The sequence below is a fragment of the Cherax quadricarinatus genome, chromosome 35, assembly GCF_038502225.1.
Source record: "Cherax quadricarinatus isolate ZL_2023a chromosome 35, ASM3850222v1, whole genome shotgun sequence".
Classification (NCBI taxonomy): Eukaryota; Metazoa; Arthropoda; class Malacostraca; order Decapoda; family Parastacidae; genus Cherax; species Cherax quadricarinatus.
Window position 1 is genome coordinate 1,831,172 of NC_091326.1, and position 12,185 is coordinate 1,843,356.

The following is a 12,185-nucleotide window of genomic DNA, read 5'->3' on the forward strand; positions in this document are numbered from 1 at the left end:
ATAATAATAATAATATATTTACTACAGGTATACTTGTAGTAAATATATATACCATGTATACTACATGGTATACAGGTGGCCCGGTGGCCAAAGCTCCCGCTTCACACACGGAGGGCCCGGGTTCGATTCCCAGTGGGTGGAAACATTTCGACACATTTCTTTACACCTGTTGTCCTGTTCACCTAGCAGCAAATAGGTACCTGGGTGTTAGTCGACTGGTGTGGGTCGCATCCTGGGGGACAAGATTAAGGACCCCAATGGAAATAAGTTAGACAGTCGTCGATGACGCACTGACTTTCTTGGGTTATCCTGGGTGGCTAACCCTCCGGGGTTAAAAATCCGAACGAAATCTTATCTTACAGGCCTAGCTGACGTCGATGACATAGTACTATATAAAAAGCCCCTTGTTATGCTGAACAGTTCGGGCAAATTAGGTCAGTTTTGTCCCAGGATGCGACCCACACCAGTCGACTAACACCCAGGTACCCATTTTACTGATGGGTGAACAGGGACAGGGACAGTAGGTGTCTAATGGGAACACGTTCCTTGAAGGCGATTTCCTGAGTCATCTCCCCCGTGGCCTGGTAAAAAACCAGGTTTCTTTTTACTTATAATTAATTTTCGCTTAAAAGAAATTCAGTGTGTAGAGCTAACTGGAACAGTGATGAAATGAATATAATTATAACTTTTTATTGGTAAAAGCTGGAATAAAATAGTTCCTCGTAAAAGTTTCCGTTTTCTTATATGAGCATTTTCTATTATTCAGGTGGTAGGGGATACTCATACATATTTTCGCTTTCAGTATCCTTGGCGCTTATTATTCGTTTTGTTACTTGTAAGTCCCTTTTTGATCCGCTGTTCATGCGTGTTGTAAAAGAGAAACATACTATATTTATGCTATCAAAATGAAACGACTATATAAGATATAATATAATTATATAAACTGAAATATAATTAAAAAATACACAGCCTCAATTTGGTTAAAATTCTGTTAACATGACACTTCTGCTTATAACTAGTTGAATAAGACTTGGGCAAACTAGTGACGGAAGCATATGGCCAGAGAGCCATTCCAAAACAAATTGTTCTTTTGAGAGATTAGCAAAATTTATACATTTATTTTGGGACATGCAGAACATTAAGGCCAATAAAAGGTTAGCATTGACGCTCGTGGCCAGTGACAGCTAATGTAGACACAAAGGTGAGCCAGTTTCATATATACCGCTGGCGGAGTAAGGTTAGGTTATTTAAGCTTAGACTAGGTTTTTGTTTCTTACATTTTCACAATATAAAACAGTGGCCATGACAAAACTAACCTAATATTGGACATTATTAATAAATTTTGGTCAGACTCGAAATTATAATCCTAAGCTCTAAACCCGTAAGGGTCATACATCGTAAACTCGCAAAAGAATCCGATATTAATAAGTAAAAAAAATGCACGAGTTCTGCCTAGTAGTAGACAGAGTATAGGGTGTTGAGTCTGCCCTGGAATTACATATCTTTGTGCATATTTTGGGTAAGGCCCCTTGTTATCCATTATATGGATCCCTCAAGGGAAGTTGCTTGATGCTGGTGAGGGGATCTTAATCCAAAGAATTGGAATTGATATCCTCTTCCTTGGATTGAACCCGATTGCCCCTCGTTACCTAGGTACTACATGATTCCAAGGGGTTTAATGCTTCTGTCGTATATATAGCCAGCAGTGTGTAAACCAAACCTCAGACCGAAAATTATCTATAAAAGACTGCTTCATTATTGTGTAATAATTTGGGGCAGTGCTACGATATACATACATACATATATACATACATACATACATACATACTTATACATACATACTTATACATATACATACATACTTATACATATACATACATCTTATACATATACATACATACTTATACATATACATACATACTTATACATATACATACACACATATACATAGATAATACACACATTATAGCTTCTTATTAATACTATGGAGTACACTATATAGTCTTATATTAAAACTATAGTCTTATATAGGGTGTAACTGTTACATTCCTATCTTGGCTAATAGACAAAAACTTAGATATACAGTATAATGCTGCATGCATATGTAGAGGACAGCATAGTGGTAGGTAGATTGTGTGTACCACAGCCACTGTGTAATAGCATTCCTACTTGCAGGTTCCTACACAACAACCGTCTCCAGAGGGTACCCCAAGGTGCCTTTGCAAACCTCCAAGCACTTAGACGACTGTAAGTATTAATACCACTTTAATTATTACATTATTGTGTTTAAAATTAGTATGAATGAGGAACATCTTGTCTACAGTAGTGTACACTGATAAATTAGACACATGTGCAACTCTTGGGTATCTTTATTGAGGAAACGTTTCGCCACACAGTGGCTTCATCAGTCCATACAAAGGAGAAACGTGAAGAACAGGAGAAGAATGAGCTAATCAGTCCCTCAACCTTGAGTCGATGTGGTCAGTCCATCAATAAAGATACCCAAGAGTTGCACATGTGTCTAATTTATCAACGTGTCGGTTCTCTGAACCATTCATCTACAGTATTTACACTGTCACATTAACTCTCTTCTTAATTGCAGGCGACTGGACTCTAATGCCCTGGTGTGCGACTGTCAACTGATGTGGCTGGCCAATATGGTGAAGGAAAAACAACATACTACTCAAGTTGCCGCCACTTGTCAGTTTCCGTCAGTGCTTCAGGGCAAGAGCCTTACTTCCCTGAATGACTCAGAGTTTGAATGCCGCGGTGAGTCCTTCCCCAGGAATGTTGATTGCCATGATCACAGAGGATGATGAGCAAGTGTCAGAAGGCCAGTAGCAGTGAGGGTTTCATTGGCTTACATAGGTAGTAATTAGGAGTGGGTAATTGAATAGAAGAATAGATTGATATCACTGTTTAGGGGAAGTAGTGGTACCAATGATTAGGATGACTGGGTAAGGGGCAGGAGATAGGGTATGGGAAAGTAATGGGCAAATAGAGGTGTACTCAGTGCAGAAATCCTGAAGGTGTAAGTCAAAAGAAATAGAAATCAGGTGAGGCAGGAGTCCATTGAAGTGAGCAATACAGGGGGTCATTAAGGGGCACATGTTACAAACATATTCACAAAAGTATACTAATCTTTTAAGGGTGATACTACATCAGAGAAAAAAAAGTTTAGACACTACTCTAGTGTTGGAGGGAGGGAGGGAGCAAAATAGGTTTTGTGGGCGAAGGGCTTGGACTTCCAGCAAGCGTGCATGAACGTGTTAGGAGTGAATGGAGACGAATGGTTTTTGGGACCTGATGAGCTGTTGGAGTGTGAGCAGGGTAATATTTTGTGAAGGGATTCAGGGAAACCGGTTAGACGGACTCGAGTCCTGGAAATGGGAGGTACATACAATGCCTGCACTTTAAAGGAGGGGTTTAGGATATTGGCAATTTGGAGGGACATCTAAGCTGTCGTATCTGAGCTCCTCTGCAAAGACTGTTATTATGTATGAGTGATGGTGAAAGTGTTGAATGATGACAAAAGTTTTTTCTTTCTTTTTGGGTTTTTCTTTCTTTTTGGGTCACCTGCCTTGGTGGGAAACGGCGGACGTGTTAAAAAAAAAAAATGTATAGTTCATTAAAAAATCTTAAAACTTACAAAATAATGTTGTATCAAGTGCCTAAAAGGAAGATGGAATGTTAATTTAAGGATAACAGATGTTCAGAAAGGCAAGAACCACAAGGGTGAGGGGTCATGGACACATGGTAGCACATCATGTGGTTATTAAGGATTTACAAGGCCATTAGTAACTTACACCAATTCAAGCCCTGCTTCCCAGTGTCTGGGGAAGAAATATTGCCCAAAACTGGTCAGAAAGAAAGAGAACAAGTTCTCTTTGAAAATAGAAAAGGAGCACTTAGGTCACATTTAATTCAGGTGGATTCACTTGTCCAAGTCTCCGCAGAATGGGACACCAACATTCCCACCTTAGTAACTGATTTTTCTTCAAAATCATAAAATATTCACAGTGGGAAAATGGAGTTGATGAATGGTGCCCCAGCCTTTTATGTGCTCAATGGGTAGAATAAAATGAGGGCAAGTGTTTCAGGGACAGTGGGAGAAATTTGTTACCGTTGCTGAGGCAAAAGCAAGACGTCTGCACACCACTCAGACAAGCATAAGCCCTAGCACCCACATCAGCTGTTAAATTAGTAGGGGTAGAGAGTATTTCCTAGTTCTCATTATTAACCTGTATACTGTTGGTCACACAGGTAAACCATTCATCAAGGAGGGACCCACTGATGTGGATGTCAAATTCGGAGGCACTGCGTATTTCACATGCAAAGTTGATGGTGATCCACAGCCTGAGGTCGTATGGTTCCATAAGTAAGTGGTGAAAGATGAAAGTGTATTGGACATTTGTTGATGAATTATTTTGCATGCACTTTAAAGGAGGGGTTTGGGATATTGACATTTTGGAGGGACTTCTAAACTGTCGTATCTGAGTGCCTCTGCAGAGACGGTGATTATGTGTGAGTGGGGTGAAAGTGTTGAATGATGATGGAAGTATTTTCTTTTTGGGGATTTTCTTTCTTTTTGGGTCACCTGCCTCAGTGGGAGATGGGCCGACTTGTTGAAAAAATAAAATGACCATTACAGCAAGTAATGATTGGCATGAAATTACCTAGCTGCTCTTCATGGTCAAATCATACTTTTTCTTTTATCTGTATTTTTAGAGAAATAACTGAAAAAATAAATATGGAAAATTCATTAGTGGAAGTGGAATATTTATGCATAGCCAAAGTAATTTTTTTATGCATATATGTACTGCCTCGGTGGGAGACGGCCGACTTGTTAAAAAAAAAAAAGAAAAAAGAAATGTAGACAATAAATATCTTAACTAAGATTTACAAGACTGTAACTTGAGAATGAAACTGTATTTAATTTTACATCTTACTGAAAAATCAGTGGAAAAATAAAACGCTGACCTGAATATCTTTTACAACTTTATTAACAAGAAAAGATAAATATGGAGACAAAGTCAGTAGTTTTCTTTTAAGCTATAATGTACATAAATTAAGAAAAATAAGTTCTGGTAACATATATGGGTAGTATCCAAACAAGCTGTTCTCGGCTACTTCAAAATTTTCGCCATTTTGTACGTATATGTTGAATATATAGTACATAATTGTTTTTTCTTATGTAATGCTTTGGTAAAAGTATATGAATATTTCAATGATATACTTCTCCCTTACAATTTGTGCCTTTGTTGCTTTTTAATTTAAACAGGGGTGTAGTTCATAATATGTAAGTGATTTGGGTCGTGAGTTTGCAGGTAAATTGATCTAGCTGCAAGGTATACAGTTCAAGGTGCATTACAATGATATTGTACTGTATCTTTTATGTATTCAGTGATGCTAAAAAATTCTTGATTAAATTTTTAAATTCAAGACAGTTATGATATGATATATTTTACATCACAGTAATGAGGTGATAGGTGACAATGAGCGCTACAACATCCTCACCGATGGAACGTTAATGATTGAAAACACCCAGGATGATGACGTGGGATTTTATGAGTGCATGGCCACAAATCCCATGGGGGAAGTTAAATCTCGTAAAGCTAAAATGGCACCTGAAGAGCAGCAGGATGAAGTCAGAGATGAACATTGTAAGTAAGATTAATGAAAATGTTTATATTAGTGTAATATACCTCATTTAATGTGCCTCAGAGTGATTTATTATTGTGTATTATTATTATTATTATCATTATTAATATGGTGTCCTCAAGACTAATAAGACACTTAGTGATTTTAATGTGTACCTGCATGCCAGCACTGTGTAAGTTTATTTAGGTACAAGTATGCAAAAGTACATATAGTATATTGACATATATTTTCATATCTGGAAAAATACTCAAAATTGTTGCACCACTGTTCAGTTTCAGCTCACGTCAAGCCTCGTTTCCTTCGGCTGCCAAGTGATGTGAATGTGACTGAAGGTTTGCCTGTTGAAATAGAATGCCAGGCATCGGGAATTCCCAAACCTGATGTCATATGGACAAGAAATGATGACCCAATAATTGAAGGTCCAAGGATTCAGGTTGGTGACCATTATTCATTATCTGATAAGGTTCATGTATACAGTACAAGGCCTCCAGCCATGCTCATATTATTTACTTATAGACCTTATTTTACTTTAGGGATATGCTAAAAGGTATATGGATTATTGTAGTGCGTATTAATAAAGATTCTTTCAAATATGTATTTGAAAATCTTGGTTCCTTCCATCTTTGTTATAAATTGTGGACAGGTACTTACACTGTACAGTACGGGTTCTTTCTGATTCTTAGGGTTAAACAAAGTTCTCTGCAGCATAATAACTCTGTATGACCCTTGTAGGTTTAGTGCTTCTTTTTGATTATAATAATAATGATACAGCATAATGGTTGTATCTTTTAAGTCACATTTCATTCATTTCTAGTTTCTAGTCACTTTCATTTGTTCTCAGTAAACAAATGGGACATACATGTATTATCATAGACATTGATTTGTTGCTGGAAGCTTTACCTCCCAATGTATGTGGAGGAAACATTTCTGTGGAAATAGACAGGGAATGAAGCATTCCCAGTTAGGTTGAAACATATTCTCTATCATTTATTATGCCATTACATTTTCCTTCATTATATCTTGAATGTTTTATCATTCACTTTTTTATCATTTCATTAATAAAAAATGGCAAGCTGTCACGCCCCGTTCTCTTGAACCTATATTGTCATATCAATTATTTCTGCATGATGACAACACAAAGTAGAATTAGGACTTAATCTGTTTATTTATGCATATGTACAGGTATCTAGTCGTGGGACATTTTCCATCTCCTCAGCGATACGAAATGATTCCGCGACCTATCGATGTACTGCAGCTAACCACCTTGGTCGAATTGCTGCAACTGCTACCCTTAGAGTTCTTGGTAAATAGATTTCATGGATTATTTGCATGTTATACTTTTATAGCCTCTCCTCACTTAACGATGGAGTTCTGTTTTTGAGACCACGTCGTTAAATGAATTCATCAATAAGTGAGGAGCATACTATAATGGTAATGAGTTTGTGTCAACCATCTTTGACATTATTTTAATGTCACCTTTGCACCATTTATAACATTTCTGGTATATTTTTAAATTTTTATGCGGTAGTGTACTGTATGCTGAAATAAACAGAATAGAGGAAATCAGCTCTAATATACATTATTTGGGTATGAATACTAGTCATAGAGCCTATCATAAGTCCATGGTGTCGGTAAATGAGTATGTCACTAAGTGAGGAGAGGCTGTATATCCACTCCTGCATAACTTACTAAATTTAATAAGAAAAATTTTGTTTTCCTTTTTAGGGCACCCTGCATCGGTGGGATATTGCCAGTTCATTAAGAAAATGAAAAGCTACAGTTCTCTGTCTTATACTGTATATTCTCAAACTCTTTACCAAAGCCTTCTGCCATTCCTATCAAGGTCTTTTCCTTATTGTCACTATCTCACTTGTCCAGATTCTCAGAAATTAGCAGTAATTCTTCTTCTGTCAAGAGGTGTGGCAGTAACTATCAAACAAAAAAACTTGTATTCAGAGTTTATCATTAAAAATATATAATTTTTTCATAATAAAGCAGCCTCTCTTCATGGTCACAACACAATGAGTTGTGCAGAGCTCTGTGAAGAAATTCTTGGATAATTGCATTAACAAGTATATGTGAAAAGAATGGGAGCACCTTAGGTCTTTAATAAGGGGATAGTTTAAAGAAGGATCAAAATAATGAAAGAAGTAATAATTAGAATAGCCAGTAATGAGAATTTCGGTCCAAGTCGGACCGAAACGTCGTCGTAAGCTTCTCTCTTTTATGTGCGGGTTATTTGTGTAGGTTTTTGTCATATTTGATAGAATTAAAAAGTGGTAAAAGGTAAAGATAAGGTAGTAGGTTGGTAGACAGCATCCACCCAGGGAGGTACTGTTGTCCTGCCAAGCGAGTGTAAAACGGAAGCTTGTAATTGTTTTACAGGATGGTAGGATTGCTGGTGTCTTTTTTCTGTCTCATAAACATGCAAGGTTTCAGGTATGTGCTGCTACTTCTGCTTACATTTAGGTCACACTACACATGTATGTACAAGCATATATATATATACACACCCCTCTGGGTTTTCTTTTATTTTTCTTACTGGTTCTTGTCCTTGTTTGTTTTCTCTTATCTCTATGGGGAGGTAGAACAGAATTCTTCCTCCGTAAGCCTTGTGTGTCACAAGAGGCGACTAAAATGCCAGGAGCAAGGGGTTTGTAACCCCTTCTCCTGTATATATTACCAAATGTAAAAGGAGAAACTTTTGCTTTTCCTTTTGGGCCTCCCTGCCTCGGTGGGATACGGCCAGTGCATTGAAAGAAAGAAAGAGGTGTTAATAAATGTAATAGTACAGCACTAATTAACAATCACTCAATTATATCGTAACACAATTAAATGTATGGCGAATATGTTTATATACAGTAAGTGTTGATTGTTTTATTATATCTTCTGTTTTATTTAATATATTCCAGTTGCACCCAAGTTAATAGTAGAGCCTGATGACAAGTATGCTAGTCCAGGTTCAAGCATCCAGTTCACATGCCAGGCTGATGGGGTTCCCCCTCCCATCATCTCCTGGTTTAAAGATGGTCAACCCATTGTTCCTTTTGGAAGTCTGACTATTTCTTTACATGGTGAGTTCTGAAATATGCAAATTAGAGTAACTTTTTTTTTTTGGCATAGAACATATTACTCTTGATAAAATCTTTGTTCATTATTTAAAGACATAAAAACATGGTTAAAGAACTACACTATAATTATTTCAGAAATGACAGGTGAATATACTTATAATGACCTGTTTGAGTTGCAGGGGATGAGCCCTGCTATTTATCCATCTGATATGATTGAGCCATGTCTTATCTATTTTTGAACCCTTGTATGAAACTTGCTTCCACTGTGTTACTGCTTAGCTTCACTTTTTTGTCACTCTTACCTTAAAGAAATATTTCCTAATGTCCCTGTGGTTCATGTGGGTGTGTAATTTCCAACTATGATCCTGTGTTCGTGTTTTAGGTATTAGTCAAGTGCTGTGAGTCACATCCTGGGTTGTGGAAAACCATAATTGTGGCCAAACTCTGACATGAACCAACATAGGGTAACAGCTCTTAGCCTTTAACGATAAACTGTGTAAAAAATATTGGATGAGTATTGTTCATTCATTTAAACAAACACTAAAGTAATTGTATGCTTATGCAGGTATTAGTCTTGGCGTGCAGCATGTTAAACCTGCAGATGAGGGAGAATATACCTGCCGTGCTCAGAATGCTGCAGGTATGCAGGAAGCATCAGCAACACTCTATGTTCGGGATAAGGTAAAAATAAATGTAATCACCTGATTAATAGATTATTTTGTTATGTAAGATGTTTTACACACCATGAGTAACATGTACAGTGATCTATAGTTTCATCTTTTAAAATATTAAAAGTATAGTATGTGAATAATTCATCATTATAATTTTTCCTCCCTTCAAGGGGGGGTGCAGTGATGCTGGTGGAAGATTGATTGGAGCTATTCTCCCCTTCCTTGGATTAAATCTGATTATTTCCTATTCCCTGTACTCTGACCCACATGGATTTAAAGTTTTCCTATTGATATATACTGCACTGTATTATTTTTTTTCAAATATAGTTGTCTTACTAGGTAGCTCCTGTTATACGCAAAGAACCTCGAGATGTCTCAGCAGTTACAGGTCAAGAAGTAATTGTGTTACCTTGTAAAGCTGATGGTCGACCAAAACCATTAATTAGTTGGCGGAAGGATGGTCATACTATGGAAGCTGATAACAAACATAGGTAGGCAACAGCAGCTCTCTAGTTACTTTTCAAGGATTTAAAACCTTGCAATGAATTCTTGAAATACTGTGGAAATTAAGCAGACCTAAAATCTCATTGGGTCCTTTGAATATTTGCACTATTTTGCACACTTCACACATGCTTGCTTGTGTTAAATCTATTAAGCAACTCCACTATCCATTCTGTAGCTGTCAGAGTACCCCAGGGTAGTGTCCTAGGCTCACTCCTCTTTCTCATCTACATCTGATCTCCCCAATGCATCTCTACTCCTTAAACCAGTTCTGTTTGCAGACAACACTACTTAGTCTACTCCCACTCAAACCCAGCTATACCTAGAGACACTGTAAACAACAAGTTGCTAAAAATATATACTTGGATGATGACCAATAAACTCACTCTCAACATAGACAAAACATACTTCATGCTGTTTGAAAACAGCCTTAAATATCCAACTTAATTGTCTATCGATAAATGGCTCCCATGTACTGTACTAATATGTGATTCTTTCCACAGTATTGAGAGTGATGGATCATTGTTTGTATACAATGTAACTGAAGATGATGCAGGGATGTATGAATGTAGCGCTCAGAACCATGTTGGGTATGCCACTGCCAACGCTAGAGTTACTGTAGCAGGTAAGTGGATTAATGTTGTATGATCACGTCTTTGTTCATCACCATTTCTTGCTAAGGAGGAGTGATGGTAAATGTGGTATCACTGCCTTGCTCAGGCTAGACTAAAATTTTGAATGCTTAGAATATTTATTTATTTTATTATCACACTGGCCGATTCCCACCAAGGCAGGGTGGCCCGAAAAAGAAAAACTTTCACCATCATTCACTCCATCACTGTCTTGCCAGAAGGGTGCTTTACACTACAGTTTTTAAACTGCAACATTAACACCCCTCCTTCAGAGTGCAGGCACTGTACTTCCCATCTCCAGGACTCAAGTCCGGCCTGCCGGTTTCCCTGAACCCCTTCATAAATGTTACTTTGCTCACACTCCAACAGCACGTCAAGTATTAAAAACCATTCGTCTCCATTCACTCCTATCAAACACGCTCACGCACGCCTGCTGGAAGTCCAAGCCCCTCGCACACAAAACTTCCTTTACCCCCTCCCTCCAACCTTTCCTAGGCCGACCCCTACCCCGCCTTCCTTCCACTACAGACTGATACACTCTTGAAGTCATTCTGTTTCGCTCCATTCTCTCTACATGTCCGAACCACCTCAACAACCCTTCCTCAGCCCTCTGGACAACAGTTTTGGTAATCCCGCACCTCCTCCTAACTTCCAAACTACGAATTCTCTGCATTATATTCACACCACACATTGCCCTCAGACATGACATCTCCACTGCCTCCAGCCTTCTCCTCACTGCAACATTCATCACCCATGCTTCACACCCATATAAGAGTGTTGGTAAAACTATACTCTCATACATTCCCCTCTTTGCCTCCAAGGACAAAGTTCTTTGTCTCCACAGACTCCTAAGTGCACCACTCACCCTTTTCCCCTCATCAATTCTATGATTCACCTCATCCTTCATAGACCCATCCGCTGACACGTCCACTCCCAAATATCTGAATACATTCACCTCCTCCATACTCTCTCCCTCCAATCTGATATCCAATCTTTCATCACCTAATATTTTTGTTATCCTCATAACCTTACTCTTTCCTGTATTCACTTTTAATTTTCTTCTTTTGCACACCCTACCAAATTCATCCACCAATCTGCAGCTTCTCTTCAGAATCTCCCAAGAGCACAGTGCCATCAGCAAAGAGCAACTGTGACAACTCCCACTTTATGTGTGATTCTTTATCTTTTAACTCCACGCCTCTTGTCAAGACCCTCGCATTTACTTCTCTTACAACCCCATCTATAAATATATTAAACAACCACGGTGACATCACACATCCTTGTCTAAGGCCTACTTTTACTGGGAAATAATTTCCCTCTTTCCTATGTACTCTAACTTGAGCCTCACTATCCTCGTAAAAACTCTTCACTGCTTTCAGTAACCTACCTCCTACACCATACACCTGCAACATCTGCCACATTGCCCCCCTATCCACCCTGTCATACGCCTTTTCCAAATCCATAAATGCCACAAAGACCTCTTTAGCCTTATCTAAATACTGTTCACTTATATGTTTCACTGTAAACACCTGGTCCACACACCCCCTACCTTTCCTAAAGCCTCCTTGTTCATCTGCTATCCTATTCTCAGTCTTACTTTTAATTCTTTCAATAATAACTCTACCATACACTTTACCAGGTATACTCAA

At 38.1% G+C, this 12,185-nt stretch overlaps 1 protein-coding gene across 4 annotated transcripts in view; it reads left to right on the forward strand.

Moving 5' to 3' along the window:
• The window catches only part of Pxn (Peroxidasin), a 243,207-nt gene that overhangs the window by 201,500 nt on the left and 29,522 nt on the right, over positions 1 to 12,185 (forward strand). For 3 of the 4 annotated variants that reach the window (XR_011392793.1, XM_070091297.1, XM_070091298.1), the window contains exons 6-15: positions 2,176 to 2,247; positions 2,603 to 2,769; positions 4,264 to 4,378; positions 5,476 to 5,663; positions 5,934 to 6,094; positions 6,844 to 6,964; positions 8,574 to 8,735; positions 9,298 to 9,425; positions 9,743 to 9,894; positions 10,408 to 10,529. Coding sequence is in view for 3 of the 4 variants with exons in the window: in XM_070091297.1 (XP_069947398.1) it covers positions 2,176 to 2,247; positions 2,603 to 2,769; positions 4,264 to 4,378; positions 5,476 to 5,663; positions 5,934 to 6,094; positions 6,844 to 6,964; positions 8,574 to 8,735; positions 9,298 to 9,425; positions 9,743 to 9,894; positions 10,408 to 10,529 (1,388 nt within the window). In the remaining variant the exon portion in view is untranslated. The remainder of the gene's footprint in view (positions 1 to 2,175; positions 2,248 to 2,602; positions 2,770 to 4,263; positions 4,379 to 5,475; positions 5,664 to 5,933; positions 6,095 to 6,843; positions 6,965 to 8,573; positions 8,736 to 9,297; positions 9,426 to 9,742; positions 9,895 to 10,407; positions 10,530 to 12,185) is intronic. The other variant, XM_070091299.1, reaches the window with a different exon arrangement.